Here is a 16,212-nt window from a genome sequence, read left to right on the forward strand (position 1 = left end):
GGGGTGCCTTTTTCGTCTGATAGAAATTACTTTCTGCTCTTTTGTAGAGACTTGGCTGTGTTGATATTTGCAACGCTACTGTCTGATTATCTGATATTCAAAGACCCAAATTGGAAGTCGGCACAGGGTCCAACGGGGTAGGGACATACAGTTATTTAACCCCTTCCCTCTCTATTGTTTTACTTAAAATGTGTACGGTAAAGAGTTGTGCAGGTTCCGGAACAATGCATACCTCCCTACTTTTATTTTCAGTAGTAGTTTTAATGTGATCTAGAGACTAGAACAACTCCCCAACATCTAGCCGAAGTGGTGGAGACCCATTTCGTCTGCTAGCATATTGCGGCTGTGTTTATATTTCCAACGATATTAGCTAATTTCTATTCTTTTATATTAATTTTTCAAGTTTAATATTTACCTTTAAGTTTGATTGTAAGAGCATCAGAACTTTGAAAGGTAGTGCTTTGCAATCCAGGGAGGGAGGGGACATTAGACTGGTAATTACATAGATAACAAAAGTTTTGTAACTACATTATATTATCCACGTTAGCTTAAAAACATTGAGTACTTTTATAGAATTGTGATTGCTTTAATTCCAAACTGATAATGTCTAGACTTTTCAACCAATAATCTTAATCTACAAAAGGGGTACATTTGTTTATCAAGATTGCGGTTGTCCATTGTTTTGTCCTAAGATCCCTGTTTGCAATCTCTCCTGCATTTATGCTCAATACAAAACAAGTATATAACAAAACTCTGCCTTTTTTACATATAGAACATTACCATATTAATGTTTGAATTTTAAACAAGGAAATTTTTTCTTGAGATAATGAAGTTTGTTATTAAACATTAGTAATCCTTATAATAAAGTAACAGGATGCCTATCTGTTTTTTTTTGTCACTCTGTTTATTAGTCTGTCTGTCTCTTTGTACCGAAGGATCTCCATAACCGCTCAGCTGATATGATTCTCCTATACAGGGTAGCTTTTCATAGGTCCAAAGAAAGTTTAAAACTATTTTAACCACCCTCCCAAAAGAGATCGCCCCTAGAATAAAATTCCCCCCCCCTAAAAAATAAATTTTCAATTTAATTTTTTTAACTACAATTTGCCCTCCCCCCAAAATTTTTTTTCTTTATCTTTTAAAATCTAAATTAAGAAATTAGGTTATCCAATTCAATTCCCCCCTCCTCAAGTGCCCCTATTTATTTGTTAAACATTAATAATAGAAATATATAAGGTAAATTTATATTTGAAAAAAAAACATGGATTGACAAACGGACAGTGAGAAGAGATAAATCTGATTATACAAATATATCTTTTTTAGCATGACCGATCAACAGACACACCGAGTAAATCAAAAATTGGATGCTTATTGGTAAAGGAAACCAATAATTGCAGATGAAAATTTCATATTTTTTTTCATTTTCGTTTCTTACAAACAGACGGACTGACAAAGGCATAGTCGATGAAAATGTATGTATATGCATAATGCATAACAACCTTCTAGTTAAGGAATAGTTCAGAAGAAAAACACCTTACTTATAGAGTATCTGTGCTTATTAAAATACATTTTTATAGTGACTTCAATTTTAAAGAAAAATATGCTAATGCAAATGATGAGATTTTAGTGTTGGTTTTGATTTAGGGTACAAAGGTCTGTTTTTTAAGTTCTAACTAAAACTTCGACAGTTTTCCTCAAATTGCCTAGTTGAGCAAGGAACCCTCCCCACCCCAAAAAAAATCATTTTACGTTGATTTAAAAATTAAAAGAGGTAGTTTTTTTGTATGTTAGTGTTTTTTTACCTAGGTTAGATTATATTGGGTATAGGGTAGCTTTGCAGGGCTAGTGCTCCGCTGGGGTTATGTATCAAGAAACAAAAATAAACCCCCCTTATTTTCAACTTATTTGAAAAAGGGGGGCATAGACGTCTAAGGATGGAAGTAAAGGAATGTCTACATACCTAAAAATTCTTATTTTACGCTCTTAAAAATTAAAAAAAAATAGATTGCCCCGCTGAAACCCTCAAAATAAAAATCTTGAACGTCCCTGGCGTGAGAGGGGGAGTTTTTGGCACTCGAGGCTCTTTAAGGGAAAGCATCAAAATATTTGTACTACTGTTTTTTATCAAACATTTTATTGATACAGAATCAATTAAATCATCTAATTTGCACTTGAATATAAATGTGAATAAATATTAAAGTACAAACAAGAATGAACAGAGTTCTTCTTTTGTTTTAAAAACTTTAAAGACTTTATCAAATCATGATTGGATTGTACTAACCAGCAGTGTAAAAATACTCCATATATAATTTTATCCTATATATAATGTAATTTTCTTAAGTATAATTGGGTGTTCACTTAACTTTTTGATATTTCGTTCATTGTTCTTTCCATTGAGACTCTTGATGTTCCAAGTTCCAACCCAGTATTTTTTCCCTTTGTACTTTTGAAATATTTGAACATTCTCAGACTACTGGGTACCTGTCACTTGAAGTAATTTACATGGGTCTTATATACCTCCCCAATGATAATAAACCCTTTAATATGATAATAACCCTTTCTGTAGGGTAAAAAGTTTCGACACTTCTGATTGAAAATTAACAAAAAAAATCAATAAAAATACCTTAAGTTTTTTGCCAAAAAAAAGCTAACGTGGTTATAAAACTTTGGGTACCCGTGTAACTTACCTCTTTCTACCATGTTGTATGATATGTTCCTGTAGGTTGCTATCTCTCCTGCTGAGTAATGGAAACCCACCCCTGCTGGGTCCTTTAGGTACCAGTATAACTTACCTCTTTCTACCATGTTGTATGATATGTTCCTGTAGGTTGCTATCACGTCTGCTGAGTAATGGTAACCCACCCCTGCTGGGTCCTTTAAGTACCAGTATAACTTACCTCTTTCTACCATGTTGTATGATATGTTCCTGTAGGTTGCTATCTCTCCTGCTGAGTAATGGTGACCCACCCCTGCTGGGTCCTTTGGGTACCCTTGTAACTTACCTCTTTCTACCATGTTGTATGATATGTTCCTGTAGGTTGCTATCTCTCCTGCTGAGTAATGGTGACCCACCCCTGCTGGGTCCTTTGGGTACCCTGGTAACTTACCTCTTTCTACCATGTTGTATAATATGTTCCTGTAAGTTGCTATCACGTCTGCTGAGTAATGGTGACCCACACCTGCTGGGTCTTTTGGGTACCCTGGTAACTTACCTCTTTCTACCATGTTGTATGATATGTTCCTGTAGGTTGCTATCACGTCTGCTGAGTAAGGGTGACCCCACCCCTGCTGGGTCCTTTGGGTACCAGTATAACTTACCTCTTTCTACCATGTTGTATAATATGTTCCTGTAGGTTGCTATCACGTCTGCTGAGTAAGGGTGACCCCACCCCTGCTGGGTCCTTTGGGTACCAGTATAACTTACCTCTTTCTACCATGTTGTATGATATGTTCCTGTAGGTTGCTATCACGTCTGCTGAGTAATGGTGACCCACCCCTGCTGGGTCCTTTGGGTACCCTGGTAACTTACCTCTTTCTACCATGTTGTATAATATGTTCCTGTAGGTTGCTATCTCTCCTGCTGAGTATTGGTGACCCACCCCTGCTGGGTCCTTTGGGTACCAGTATAACTTACCTCTTTCTACCATGTTGTATGATATGTTCCTGTAGGTTGCTATCTCTCCTGCTAAGTAATGGTGACCCACCCCTGCTGGGTCCTTTGGGTACCCTGGTAACTTACCTCTTTCTACCATGTTGTATAATATGTTCCTGTAGGTTGCTATCACGTCTGCTGAGTAATGGTGACCCACCCCTGCTGGGGTCCTTTGGGTACCAGTATAACTTACCTCTTTCTACCATGTTGTATAATATGTTCCTGTAGGTTGCTATCTCGTCTGCTGAGTAATGGTGACCCACCCCTGCTGGGTCCTTTGGGTACCAGTATAACTTACCTCTTTCTACCATGTTGTATAATATGTTCCTGTAGGTTGCTATCACGTCTGCTGAGTAATGGTGACCCATCCCTGCTGGGTCCTTTGGGTACCAGTATAACTTACCTCTTTCTACCATGTTGTATAATATGTTCCTGTAGGTTGCTATCACATCTGCTGAGTAATGGTGACCCATCCCTGCTGGGTCCTTTGGGTACCCTGGTAACTTAACTCTTTCTACCATGTTGTATGATATGTTCCTGTAGGTTGCTATCTCTCCTGCTGAGTAATGGTGACCCACCCCTGCTGGGTTCTTTGGGTACCCTGGTAACTTACCTCTTTCTACCATGTTGTATGATATGTTCCTGTAGGTTGCTATCTCTCCTGCTGAGTAATGGTGACCCACCCCTGCTGGGTTCTTTGGGTACCCTGGTAACTTACCTCTTTCTACCATGTTGTATAATATGTTCCTGTAGGTTGCTATCTCGTCTGCTGAGTAATGGAGACCCACCCCTGCTGGGTCCTTTGGGTACCAGTATAACTTACCTCTTTCTACCATGTTGTATGATATGTTCCTGTAGGTTGCTATCTCGTCTGCTGAGTAATGGAGACCCACCCCTGCTGGGTCCTTTGGGTACCAGTATAACTTACCTCTTTCTACCATGTTGTATGATATGTTCCTGTAGGTTGCTATCTCGTCTGCTGAGTAATGGTGACCCACCCCTGGTAATGGCACCTACAGTTGTTATAAAATTTTGGGTACACTGGTAACTTACCTCTTTCTATCATGTTATATAACATGTTCCTGTAGGTTGCTATCTCGTCTGCTGAGTAATGCTGACTCACCCCTGGTAATGGCACCTACAGTTGTTATAAAATTTTGGGTACCCTGGTAACTTACCTCTTTCTATCATGTTATATAATATGTTCCTGTAGGTTGCTATCACGTCTGCTGAGTAATGGAGACCCACCCCTGCTGGGTCCTTTGAGTACCCTGGTAACTTACCTCTTTCTACCATGTTGTATAATATGTTCCTGTAGGTTGCTATCACGTCTGCTGAGTAATGGAGACCCACCCCTGCTGGGTCCTTTGGGTACCAGTATAACTTACCTCTTTCTACCATGTTGTATGATATGTTCCTGTAGGTTGCTATCTCTCCTGCTGAGTAATGGTGACCCACCCCTGCTGGGTTCTTTGGGTACCCTGGTAACTTACCTCTTTCTACCATGTTGTATAATATGTTCCTGTAGGTTGCTATCTCGTCTGCTGAGTAATGGAGACCCACCCCTGCTGGGTCCTTTGGGTACCAGTATAACTTACCTCTTTCTACCATGTTGTATAATATGTTCCTGTAGGTTGCTATCTCGTCTGCTGAGTAATGGTGACCCACCCCTGCTAGGTCCTTTGGGTACCAGTATAACTTACCTCTTTCTACCATGTTGTATAATATGTTCCTGTAGGTTGCTATCTCGTCTGCTGAGTAATGGTGACCCACCCCTGCTGGGGTCCTTTGGGTACCAGTATAACTTACCTCTTTCTACCATGTTGTATAATATGTTCCTGTAGGTTGCTATCACGTCTGCTGAGTAATGGTGACCCATCCCTGCTGGGTCCTTTGGGTACCAGTATAACTTACCTCTTTCTACCATGTTGTATAATATGTTCCTGTAGGTTGCTATCATGTCTGCTGAGTAATGGTGACCCATCCCTGCTGGGTCCTTTGGGTACCCTGGTAACTTACCTCTTTCTACCATGTTGTATGATATGTTCCTGTAGGTTGCTATCTCTCCTGCTGAGTAATGGTGACCCACCCCTGCTGGGTTCTTTGGGTACCCTGGTAACTTACCTCTTTCTACCATGTTTTATAATATGTTCCTGTAGGTTGCTATCTCGTCTGCTGAGTAATGGAGACCCACCCCTGCTGGGTCCTTTGGGTACCAGTATAACTTACCTCTTTCTACCATGTTGTATGATATGTTCCTGTAGGTTGCTATCTCGTCTGCTGAGTAATGGAGACCCACCCCTGCTGGGTCCTTTGGGTACCAGTATAACTTACCTCTTTCTACCATGTTGTATGATATGTTCCTGTAGGTTGCTATCTCGTCTGCTGAGTAATGGTGACCCACCCCTGGTAATGGCACCTACAGTTGTTATAAAATTTTGGGTACCCTGGTAACTTACCTCTTTCTATCATGTTATATAATATGTTCCTGTAGGTTGCTATCTCGTCTGCTGAGTAATGCTGACTCACCCCTGGTAATGGCACCTACAGTTGTTATAAAATTTTGGGTACCCTGGTAACTTACCTCTTTCTATCATGTTATATAATATGTTCCTGTAGGTTGCTATCACGTCTGCTGAGTAATGGAGACCCACCCCTGCTGGGTCCTTTGAGTACCCTGGTAACTTACCTCTTTCTACCATGTTGTATAATATGTTCCTGTAGGTTGCTATCACGTCTGATGAGTAATGGAGACCCACCCCTGCTGGTTCCTTTGGGTACTCTGGTAACTTACCTCTTTCTACCATGTTGTATAATATGTTCCTGTAGGTTGCTATCTCGTCTGCTGAGTAATAGTGACCCACCCCTGCTGGGTTCTTTGGGTACCCTGGTAACTTACCTCTTTCTACCATGTTGTATAATATGTTCCTGTAGGTTGCTATCTCGTCTGCTGAGTAATGGTGACCCACCCCTGCTGGGGTCCTTGCTACGCATGTTGTTGGCCTAAATAACAATTTCATGTATTAGAATTGTCACAGCAAATTACATGAGAAATTTTATTCTAATTCTATGTAACCAATTAAGTTCCCCAATCTAAATAAGCTTCACAAAGGTCCCAATTGTTAAGGTTATAGTCCATTTTTTAGAATTAAGTCGAAGGAATTTTTTGGGGCTTTTTCCACTGCCAAGTCAGAGCCCCTGGGTGCTAGGGGCGTAACCGATTTTTAACTCTTGTAAAATAACTAGAGGTTTTTGGGATAGTTTTTAACAAAAAATTGAATGCTAGAATTATCCTTTTTGATTTTATTTTTGAATATTTGATTTCTAAGGGTCAGCTAGCTAATTAAACTATGAATAGATAATTGATATAGAAAGAATAGATGAACAATTCCTTGATAATAATTCCAAAACAAACTAAATATAGGAACAATCCGACTAAATTAAATTTAAGAAAGTTTACAAACTTTGTTACGGTTCATTTCATCTATATAATTAGTCAACTGTTTTAATTTTAGTTTGATAAATTAGCTTGGAGAAATTTTATTATCTAAATATTTTTCCGCTCATATTATGGAATTAAATCCTGGTATCCAAATATGCTAAAATAATGTACATGCTTAATGATGATACACAAAAGTACCTTCTGTAGATTACATTCAGTGGTTGAAACATTTATACACACAACTTAGTGAACCAACCAATAAAAACTCAATATTAGTTAGTTTTTGAGCCAACGAATAAGAAAACTTTAGAGACTAGTGTAAAAAAAACAGCCCAATGCCCCTTCTTCCCTGGATTGAATCATAAATGACTATTTATAAACACATATCTTCGCGTGTCAGAAATTCCTTTTTAATTGACCATCTAAAGAAAATATCTATTAATAGAGCCTTTGAAAAGGATATGATTATTAATTTGCGAGAATTAGAATATTTAATTATGAAAGTTTGGTCTATGAATATATAAACTTGTGAATACTAGCAAGCCTTCTCCTTTTCTATAAATAAGTCAGGGAGGAAGGGGACATTGGACTGAAATATACTGGTACCCAAAGTTATAAAACTACGTTCTTATTCGTTTGTACATAAACAAGGGGGTCTTAGATTTTGATTGGTTGGTTCCAAACTAGTGGTGTCCATACCTTTCAACCCATAATTGTAATCTACATAAGTGACAATTTTGTTTATTACAATTGGAGATTTATATTAATTTCTCGTCAATTGTTTTATCCCTTAAGATCCCTGAAACATTTAAACTTTTGTAAACTCATTATAAACCAATTTAGGGATTTATGTGTTCTTTGTTATATTAATAATTGAAAAGGTATTATTTTATGAAGAAAATTAAATGTTAAAATATTGGTCAGTTTGTTCAACCAGTAGGAGGGGACATCCCTTCTGGAAGCAGCTAGGTTCCTGAACCTGCCTGAAAATGATGATTATGGATGAAAACGATCTGGGCTAAAACAACAACAAAATAGGAACTACTTAACGTATTTTAGTTCTTTTAAACTTCATAAATAATTTACTCCCAGAAAAATAACGAACAAATTGCCCCAATTTAAATAAAACGTATTAAAAAACTAATATCAAAAAGGTTTAATTAAAATTGTACCTTTTTGCTTTCCAGTTTTTGAACAAGGATATCCTTGATGACAGTAGCGAGGCCTGTATCAACTTTCCGGGGACCTTCAAATTGATGCCTGCAAAATATTATTTATTATAAAGTAAACAGGAGAGAGTTGGCAATGTACTGTAAATTGAATTAGTGCCCAAAGTTTTATAAACAAATTTAGAGACATTAAAAATCTTGATTGAATGGTACAAACTAGCAGTATTCAAACTTTGTAACCAATAATTTAGAAATTGGTATTTTTATAATTACTGAGGTTGTCTACATCAAGGTATCTTCCAGTGTGTTATCCCTAACAAATACTAATGAAAACAAGGATGACAACATCCATAAAAGCGAGAAAACAGTAAAAGTGTCTGACTATGACGTCAGAAAAAATTAACAATTAACCAATGAGAGGCCGCTATATATTTTACCATTGTGAATACTGGCTTCTCATTTGTTAATTGTTAATTTTTCTGACGTCATAGTCAGACACTTTTACTGTTTTCTAAAAGCAAAGCTCTGAAATCAAAGGGAAGGACAAACGAACAATAGTTCTTGTAGAGAACTTAATAAGCAGATTATCAATTTGTAAGTCTAAACAAAATTGTACATAAATTTGTTGTAAAATTGAGTAAATAAAAGATACAGAAAAAGGACATACTTTCCTTTTTAGAATAGAAATCACCAAGCAAAGTTTAAAATCTATAGGGAAATTCTAACATGTCTAAATTAAAGAAAAGAGCTAACCGTTACAGACAAACGCACGGTTTGACGTAATTATAGAAAAAGCTTTGCTTTTATCAATAATTAGTATACCTGTGTTTTAGCATGTAGTGTTCCTTCAGTTTGATAGCAGTGTCTCTGGGTAGATCTCCCTGGGTAACTAATACATCCACTATAGCATTACTAATCTTCAGCATGTTGCTTGCCTAAACAAATAATTATAGCAGTATCTCTGGGTAGGTCTCCCTGGGTAACCAATATATCCACTATAGCATTACTAATCTTCAGCATGTTGCTTGCCTAAACAAATAATGATTATAGCAGTATCTCTGGGTAGGTCTCCCTGGGTAACCAATACATCCACTATAGCATTACTAATCTTCAGCATGTTGCTTGCCTAAACAAATAATTATAGCAGTATCTCTGGGTAGATCTCCCTGGGTAACCAATACATCCACTATAGCATTACTAATCTTCAGCATGTTGCTTGTCTAAACAAATAATTATAGCAGTATCTCTGGGTAGGTCTCCCTGGGTAACCAATACATCCACTATAACATTACTCATCTTCAGCATGTTGCTTGCCTAAACAAATAATTATAGAAGTAGCTCTGGGTAGGTCTCCCTGGGTAACCAATACATCCACTCATTACTAATCTTCAGCATGTTGCTTGCCTAAACAAATAATTATAGCAGTATCTCTGGTAAAGGAATATAGGGGGAATGCGTGAAAAATGTATGTACACACCCCAATGACCCTGTGCCAACAGCTTTCCGTGGATGTTGAAATGAAACATTTTCAAATTAAAACCAGTTTTGTTAGCCCAAAGGAAGCCAAGGCCCGGACTATCAAAACTGGTATTAATTTTATTATTATTATCTTAATATTCCAGGAAAATTGTTTGTAATTTAAAGCTTTGCATGTTTTTTTTTCAGAATGGCTAAGTACCGGGTCTAATCCAGCGGATATTAATTGGTTTCGGAGCCATATTGATCAATGTTTTAAGATGATGCCTTGAAAAAATTAAATCTCTATCATTTATAGCCTCTGAGAAAATTGAATTTTGTTAACTTACTCTGTAATTGTGTTAATCAGACGGACGGACCTAAACCCTTTGTATAAAGTAGCTTCGCTACTACTAATAAGTAATAATATACCTCTAGATCAAGAAGAATGATGCCATTCTTGAGATATTTTCTGGATTGTATTATTGAATGGAGGGTAGGGGTTGTTACATGAGGTTTACTCCATCTAAAATATCACTTATTATATCTATTTCTAGCAGCTACGTCCCTAGGGGTTGTTACATGAGGTTTACTCCATCTTAAATATCACTTATTATATCTATTTCTAGCAGCTACGTCACTAGGGGTTGAGCAAACTTGAGGGGTCGGTGGTGAGGGAAGTCAACCTTACACTCATAATTTTAGTGATAAAAGAAAAAAAATTTAAAAATATTTTTTGTTTGGTCTGAAGGGGGTTGTTTTTTTCAGGGTTGATTTCTCTTGGAAAATTGGAGGTGACTTTCCTAAAAAACTAAGTTTAAATTTTCCCTGGACTTGTAAGTATCTTCACTATAAAAAAAAAACATGTTAATTCAACGGTTTGTGAGGTCTATTGTAAAAGACAGTCAAAAAGACAGACATCATGTTACTTTTATTAATCTAGTAAATCTTTTTGTTTATGATAATTGGAGGTGTATAATAAGAATGGATTTATTATTACTTGGATCTTACACCAGATTATAATGTACTCTAATAAAGTGGAACTCGTAGCTGGCTAAAATAATGATACCCCCCCCCATCCACCCTCTTTACCCCACTACCCTACTGGATGAAGGAACTGACTTATAAATGATGTCCTCTGTCATATTTAAGTATATTCTATATTTATTTATATAAGTTAATCTCCATTGGCTAATCCCTAACATCCATGACTGTTTCAAAACGACTGGTTTTAAAAAGTGAAAATTTCAAAAGCAATTAGATTAGACGTTGCAAGCTGATTAATTAGATAATAATAATTTAAAGTACAAATATTTGAGAAGTCTAGTTGATTTGATGAGTGATTAAGTGAGCCGATTTTATACATTACATTTTCTGAACATATGAGGTTTTCTAATGGAAGTAGAATATACGAGGATAATATATCAGGGGAAAACTTGTCGTAAATTTAAGTTTTGTAACTCTTAAAACTCGCGCACATTCTCAGATTACTGGAAATCTGTCACAGTTATTTTAGCAACATTAATTATTTATCTAAAATTTAATTTTTTAATTACTTTTTTTACGATGAATAAATGAAAATATATAGATAAGATTTATTATTTCAAAATCTTTATTTTATATTTGTACATATATCTTACTTGCCTTCATATATGTATGTAGAAGGAGATGCATACAATATAAATAAATTAGAAATCATCAATTTCAATACCAAACATAGTTTACATTATGTGTAGTATGTAAGCTCTTTACATAATGTTTGTAATTTTATTTTAAACTATTCATGGGGAAAAAATCACAAAACAGTTGACGTAGTATTTATAATTTGTAGTATTACTGACAGAAAAAAATGCCAAGTAAATCATATAATGTATACCCATTGGTTTAGGTTATCATCACAATAAAATCAGCAGTCTATATCAAACAGATGACGAGAAAATTTCTCTATGGCGTAACAGACTGACGGACGGACGTACAGGCGTAGTGAATTGTAGAGTAGCTTCTCTATTTTATATCTATAATACAAAGTAGAATGATGTCTGTATGCCCGTCTGTCTGTCTGTCCGATCTGATTCTACTCTTCAGGGAATATACCTACTGGTCCTGTGGCGGTTTTAGGCTATTTTCTTTCTTTTTTTTGCTGAAGATTTCCTTGGTCCTTATTTTTATATTTTTTTATCACCTCTTGGGGCAAAGCCCCTAGAGACTAGGGGCGAAGATGCTAGTTACTGAAACAGTAGGTTATCAGCTACCCTCCCTTTACCTTGTTTTAACTTTATATTCAGTGGCTGTGCCCCTATGTGATAACAATGGTTTTAAACCACTTTTTCAAATTCGTTGACTCAAAAAAATTGTGATTAGTTAGTTCCAAGCTTGTTGTGTTCAAAATTTTCAACAAATAATTTTAAATTGTGCAAAGGAGCTATCTTGGGACATATATTAGTTTATCGTCCATTGTCTTATCCCTTAAGATCTCTGTGTTTACCTGTTTCCAGCTTCCTCCACAGTTTCTTCATATTTCACCCATCTCACCACTTCCTTCCACTCTCTACACAACATGTAAACAACAAATATTCAAAACATATTTGCAGGGCTCGGCAACCGCGCCTCAGCCGAGCATAAGCCTCAAATTAAAACCCACTTGTGTACATAAAAAATCCCCAAAATACATAAGTTTCTGTTTATGAACAGGTTTATACGTCCAGCTGAATTTTAAAGTAATTATATGTGGATTTCAGTGAGGCTAATGTGCTGCTGCCGAGCCCTGCATATATGTATAAACATATATAAGGTACTTTCCCTGAAATGTGCCTAGCGAACACCGACCCCCTCCCCCCCCAATTCCTTATTTTACACAAACTGTAAATGAGTGGAGTAATTTTGTTTTTATTCCCAACCCCTGCGGTGGAAGCCCTAAACCTGAGGGTCCACCCAGTAACCTATATTATGTAACCTAAAATATAATTATACACAAACAAAAGAAAAAACTATTCCATATCCCCTTTTTTCAATTTATTTTGAAAAAAAGAAGGGGGTGTGCTGTAGTCGACTAGTCAATTTAAGTGACACTTCCAAATATTCAAAAAATAGACAAACCCCAAACTGTCCCAGTTTTGAGCAAGACGATTTCTGTAACGTCATATAAAAAGGGAAGGGGGGAAGAAAATCTCTTCCCTTTTCTCCCATCTCTTTTGAAGAGATTTTCTTCCCCCCTTCCCTTTTTCTTTCCCGAAACGTATATGACGTAACTGGAATCGTCTTGCTCAAAACTGGGACAGTTTGGGGTTTGTCCAAAAAATATATATTTACAAACATTAATCTTTTACTTTAAAAATATACCTTGGTGTTTTCCCTTATAATGTATATGGACCATAAATAGTTTTAAAGAAAAAAAAGGATTTGATGCTGATTTTAGGTTAGGTTGGGTAAAGTAAAAATAATAAGAGCCCCACAAGGATAGTTCCATGAGGGAAATTCTTCTTTTCTAGACAAGTAAGGGGGGTTCTGAGGTCCAAATAAGTTTGAAAGAAAGTATATAAACTATACTAAAGTATATTTTCTGTAAAAAGAAAACATAAAATTTAGCAACGAAATTTAGTCTCCAAATATTTGGTTGGTTGGTATATAATGCACTTACTTAGCTCCATCTGCATATTCTGTTAGCTCCAGCAGTTCAGTAAACAGGAAAGGTACCTCCTATAAAAAAAAAGATTAGTATCCTTTCAATTGCTCTCTTTTGGAATGACACGCCTGACATAGCAGTAGGTGTACCAAATTTAGTTTTTTTTTCGTAAGGGGACATTCATTTAAAATTCAGCCACGTGACGTCAAAAAAAATGAAGGATTGTCCATCTCTTTTTAAGGGTTTTCTTTCCTTCTTCTCCTATCATCTCCCTCATTATTATGACGTCATGTGGCTAACTTTTTAGTGACTTTGTCCCACTACTTTTTTCGCTAGAATAAACCTATATCTACTTTTCCAAGACATCCAATAATCGATATATAATTACTTGGATGTTGCACCAGATTATCATGTACTCTCCAATAAAACTTGTAGCTGGCTAAAATAATGATCCAACCCATCCATTCCCATTACAAAGTCCCTACTAAATGAATGAACTGACGAAATGATTTTCATGTGATTTGAGAAATTTGTTAAAAATGGGGTTTGTCATATTTGGGTCAGGTTTAGACTTCCGGCCGATTTTCAAAATTGTAAAAGGTTGGCTGACCTAATTTTTACAGACAGCTGACGCGCAGTAGCCGAGCTTTGGTTATTATTACCTGCTCCTGAGACCCTTCACAAGTCTCGTCCTCAGAATTATCCTTCATTTTTCACCCTATACTGAAATTAGTAACAGGGTTGACAACATAAATTAAAAGCAAATTTGAGTGCCTATAAATAATGACGTCATACTGGCCCACCATTTGTCAATTAAAATTGTATTGGCATATCATTGGTCATTTGTACTGTATGACGTCATTTTTTAAAGGCACTATAAGCTGCTTCCATAAATTAAAATTGGTTGCTACCATAAACTAACCAGGGTTGCCAATATAAATTAATTGAGAAAACAAATTGAACAGGGTTGCCAAAATGAATAACTAGGTTATTAACATAAATAGATAGATTGTTTTTTTTAAATGTTTATAATTTTATATGTAAAGGACGCAAATTATGTATTTTTTTCAAAGCTCATTTGGATTTTAGATTTTGTTAGTACGTTCATTACTTAATTTATGGCGTTTTTAAAATTTTTTTATTTCATTTTCTTACAATGCTCTTATTTTATTCTGTTTGAAGGTTGTACTATTTATAAAATAAAAATTCAATGTACTATTATAATTATAATTTAAGGCAAGAAAAAATTTACTTTAATAAATAAACTATTTTTGCCAGAAATCTTAGGGATAAGAAAACGGATGAAACATTGATGATAAAACTATCACTTCTGTTATTTAGGTTATTGGTTGTACAGTTTGGACACTGATAGTTGAAACCAACTAATCAAAAGTATTTAAAGAAACCAAAGATTTTACGCCAACGAATAAAAAGAAAGAAGGGAGGGGGTAGAGTGCACGACAGGCACTTTGAAGGAAAGCATCAACATTTAAAGTAAAATACTTAAAATAAAAGCTAGAAATTGTTTTCTAAATATTTCCCTACTGTAGGACATTGTTATTCTTGTTTAATTTATCGATATACTTGTGCTGCAGAAAGTTAGTTTTGCAAATAAAATATATAACTGCAGAAATTTATGATTTTACACATGCACAAAAACTGCATCTCTTCTACAGATACATAAACTTAATCAAACTTATTTTTATATAAAAAAAAGGATTAACAACATCCATAAAAGCGAAGTTCTGAAAAAGTAGGACAAACGACCATTAACACGAGTGTTAGAACTGAAAAAGCCAAATATTAGTGCATAATTCTAAACAAAAAATTGAAAGGCATCTTAAATACAGAATACTGTGTAAGGACATAATCACATTTTTAGGACTTGATCATAGAGATGCTTCGCTCATAACATTTGACCTTGTTAAAAATCATAAGAATGTTTTAAATGGTCGTACGGACTTCCTGGTAACAATTATAGAGTTGCTACGCTTTCTAAATCGTACCTAACTGTTAAAGGAATCATCATGCAAAGTTTTAAAAAAGGACAATTCTGACATTTCCAAGTTATAAAAAAGCTAACCTGCCCGGACGAACGAACGGACCTACCCTCTTATAGAAAACTTCAATTTAATGATATTATCAATTTCTATTCTTACTTAAAACCTTCATTAAATACTTCATTGGAGAAAATCATCAAAAACAAATATATAATAATACATTATATACATTAAAGTTTTATTCATGTGTATGTGTAGAAAAAATTTTAGGCGGTTTCACTCAAAGTGCCTGGTTGAGCATTGAAATCCCTTCCCCCCCCCCCCTCAACATTAATTTTTAAAAAACAAAAAAAGAAAACATAGTTTTATTCTTGAGTTTTTTCACCTTAGAGCTAGGTTGGGTTATGTTAAATTTGGTATAGTTGAATAGGATATCCTTTAGAGGTTTAGGCATAAAGAAACAAACAAGGATGACAACATCCATAAGTAGCGAAGCACAAAAATTGTGGATGGGAATACGTAGAAGTAGATTTAACGTGTATTTATTAAAATCAAGAATAGATTTATTGGAGAATATAAACACGAAACCTTTTATTATTAGGTATGTATGATAAATTACATACTAGATGCACATAACAATGGGAAAAAATATTTTGAAACTGTTAATGCAAAAAAGTTTTAAAATTGGACCAAAAATACCAATTGGACCAAAAAAGATAATGGGAAATATGTCAAACATATAAAAATAGCCAAAAACTTGCTAAAAGGTACTTTGGCTGCCATTGTTTCTTTTCTTAAAACGCCAGAAATTTAATTTCAATATCTTTAACTGAAAAATTTTTTAAAATTGGACCATAAACACCAAAGATATG

At 35.4% G+C, this 16,212-nt stretch overlaps 1 protein-coding gene across 1 annotated transcript in view; it reads right to left on the reverse strand.

The window, feature by feature from the left end:
- LOC145312600 (electrogenic sodium bicarbonate cotransporter 1-like) overlaps nt 1-14,105 on the reverse strand; it is a 50,928-nt gene extending 36,823 nt beyond the window's left edge. Inside the window, exons 1-8 of the mRNA XM_080151857.1 lie at nt 14,003-14,105; nt 13,356-13,414; nt 12,204-12,266; nt 10,151-10,244; nt 9,086-9,198; nt 8,267-8,354; nt 6,552-6,655; nt 3,740-3,847 (exon numbers count right to left, since the gene is read on the reverse strand). Of these exons, the coding sequence (XP_080007983.1) occupies nt 3,740-3,847; nt 6,552-6,655; nt 8,267-8,354; nt 9,086-9,198; nt 10,151-10,244; nt 12,204-12,266; nt 13,356-13,414; nt 14,003-14,050 (677 nt within the window). The 5' untranslated portion in view covers nt 14,051-14,105. The remainder of the gene's footprint in view (nt 1-3,739; nt 3,848-6,551; nt 6,656-8,266; nt 8,355-9,085; nt 9,199-10,150; nt 10,245-12,203; nt 12,267-13,355; nt 13,415-14,002) is intronic.
- Between the last annotated feature and the right edge of the window lie 2,107 nt (nt 14,106-16,212).

Source organism: Acartia tonsa, chromosome 2 (genome assembly GCF_053477335.1).
Source record: "Acartia tonsa isolate MP-2025a chromosome 2, ASM5347733v1, whole genome shotgun sequence".
Lineage (NCBI taxonomy): Eukaryota > Metazoa > Arthropoda > Copepoda > Calanoida > Acartiidae > Acartia > Acartia tonsa.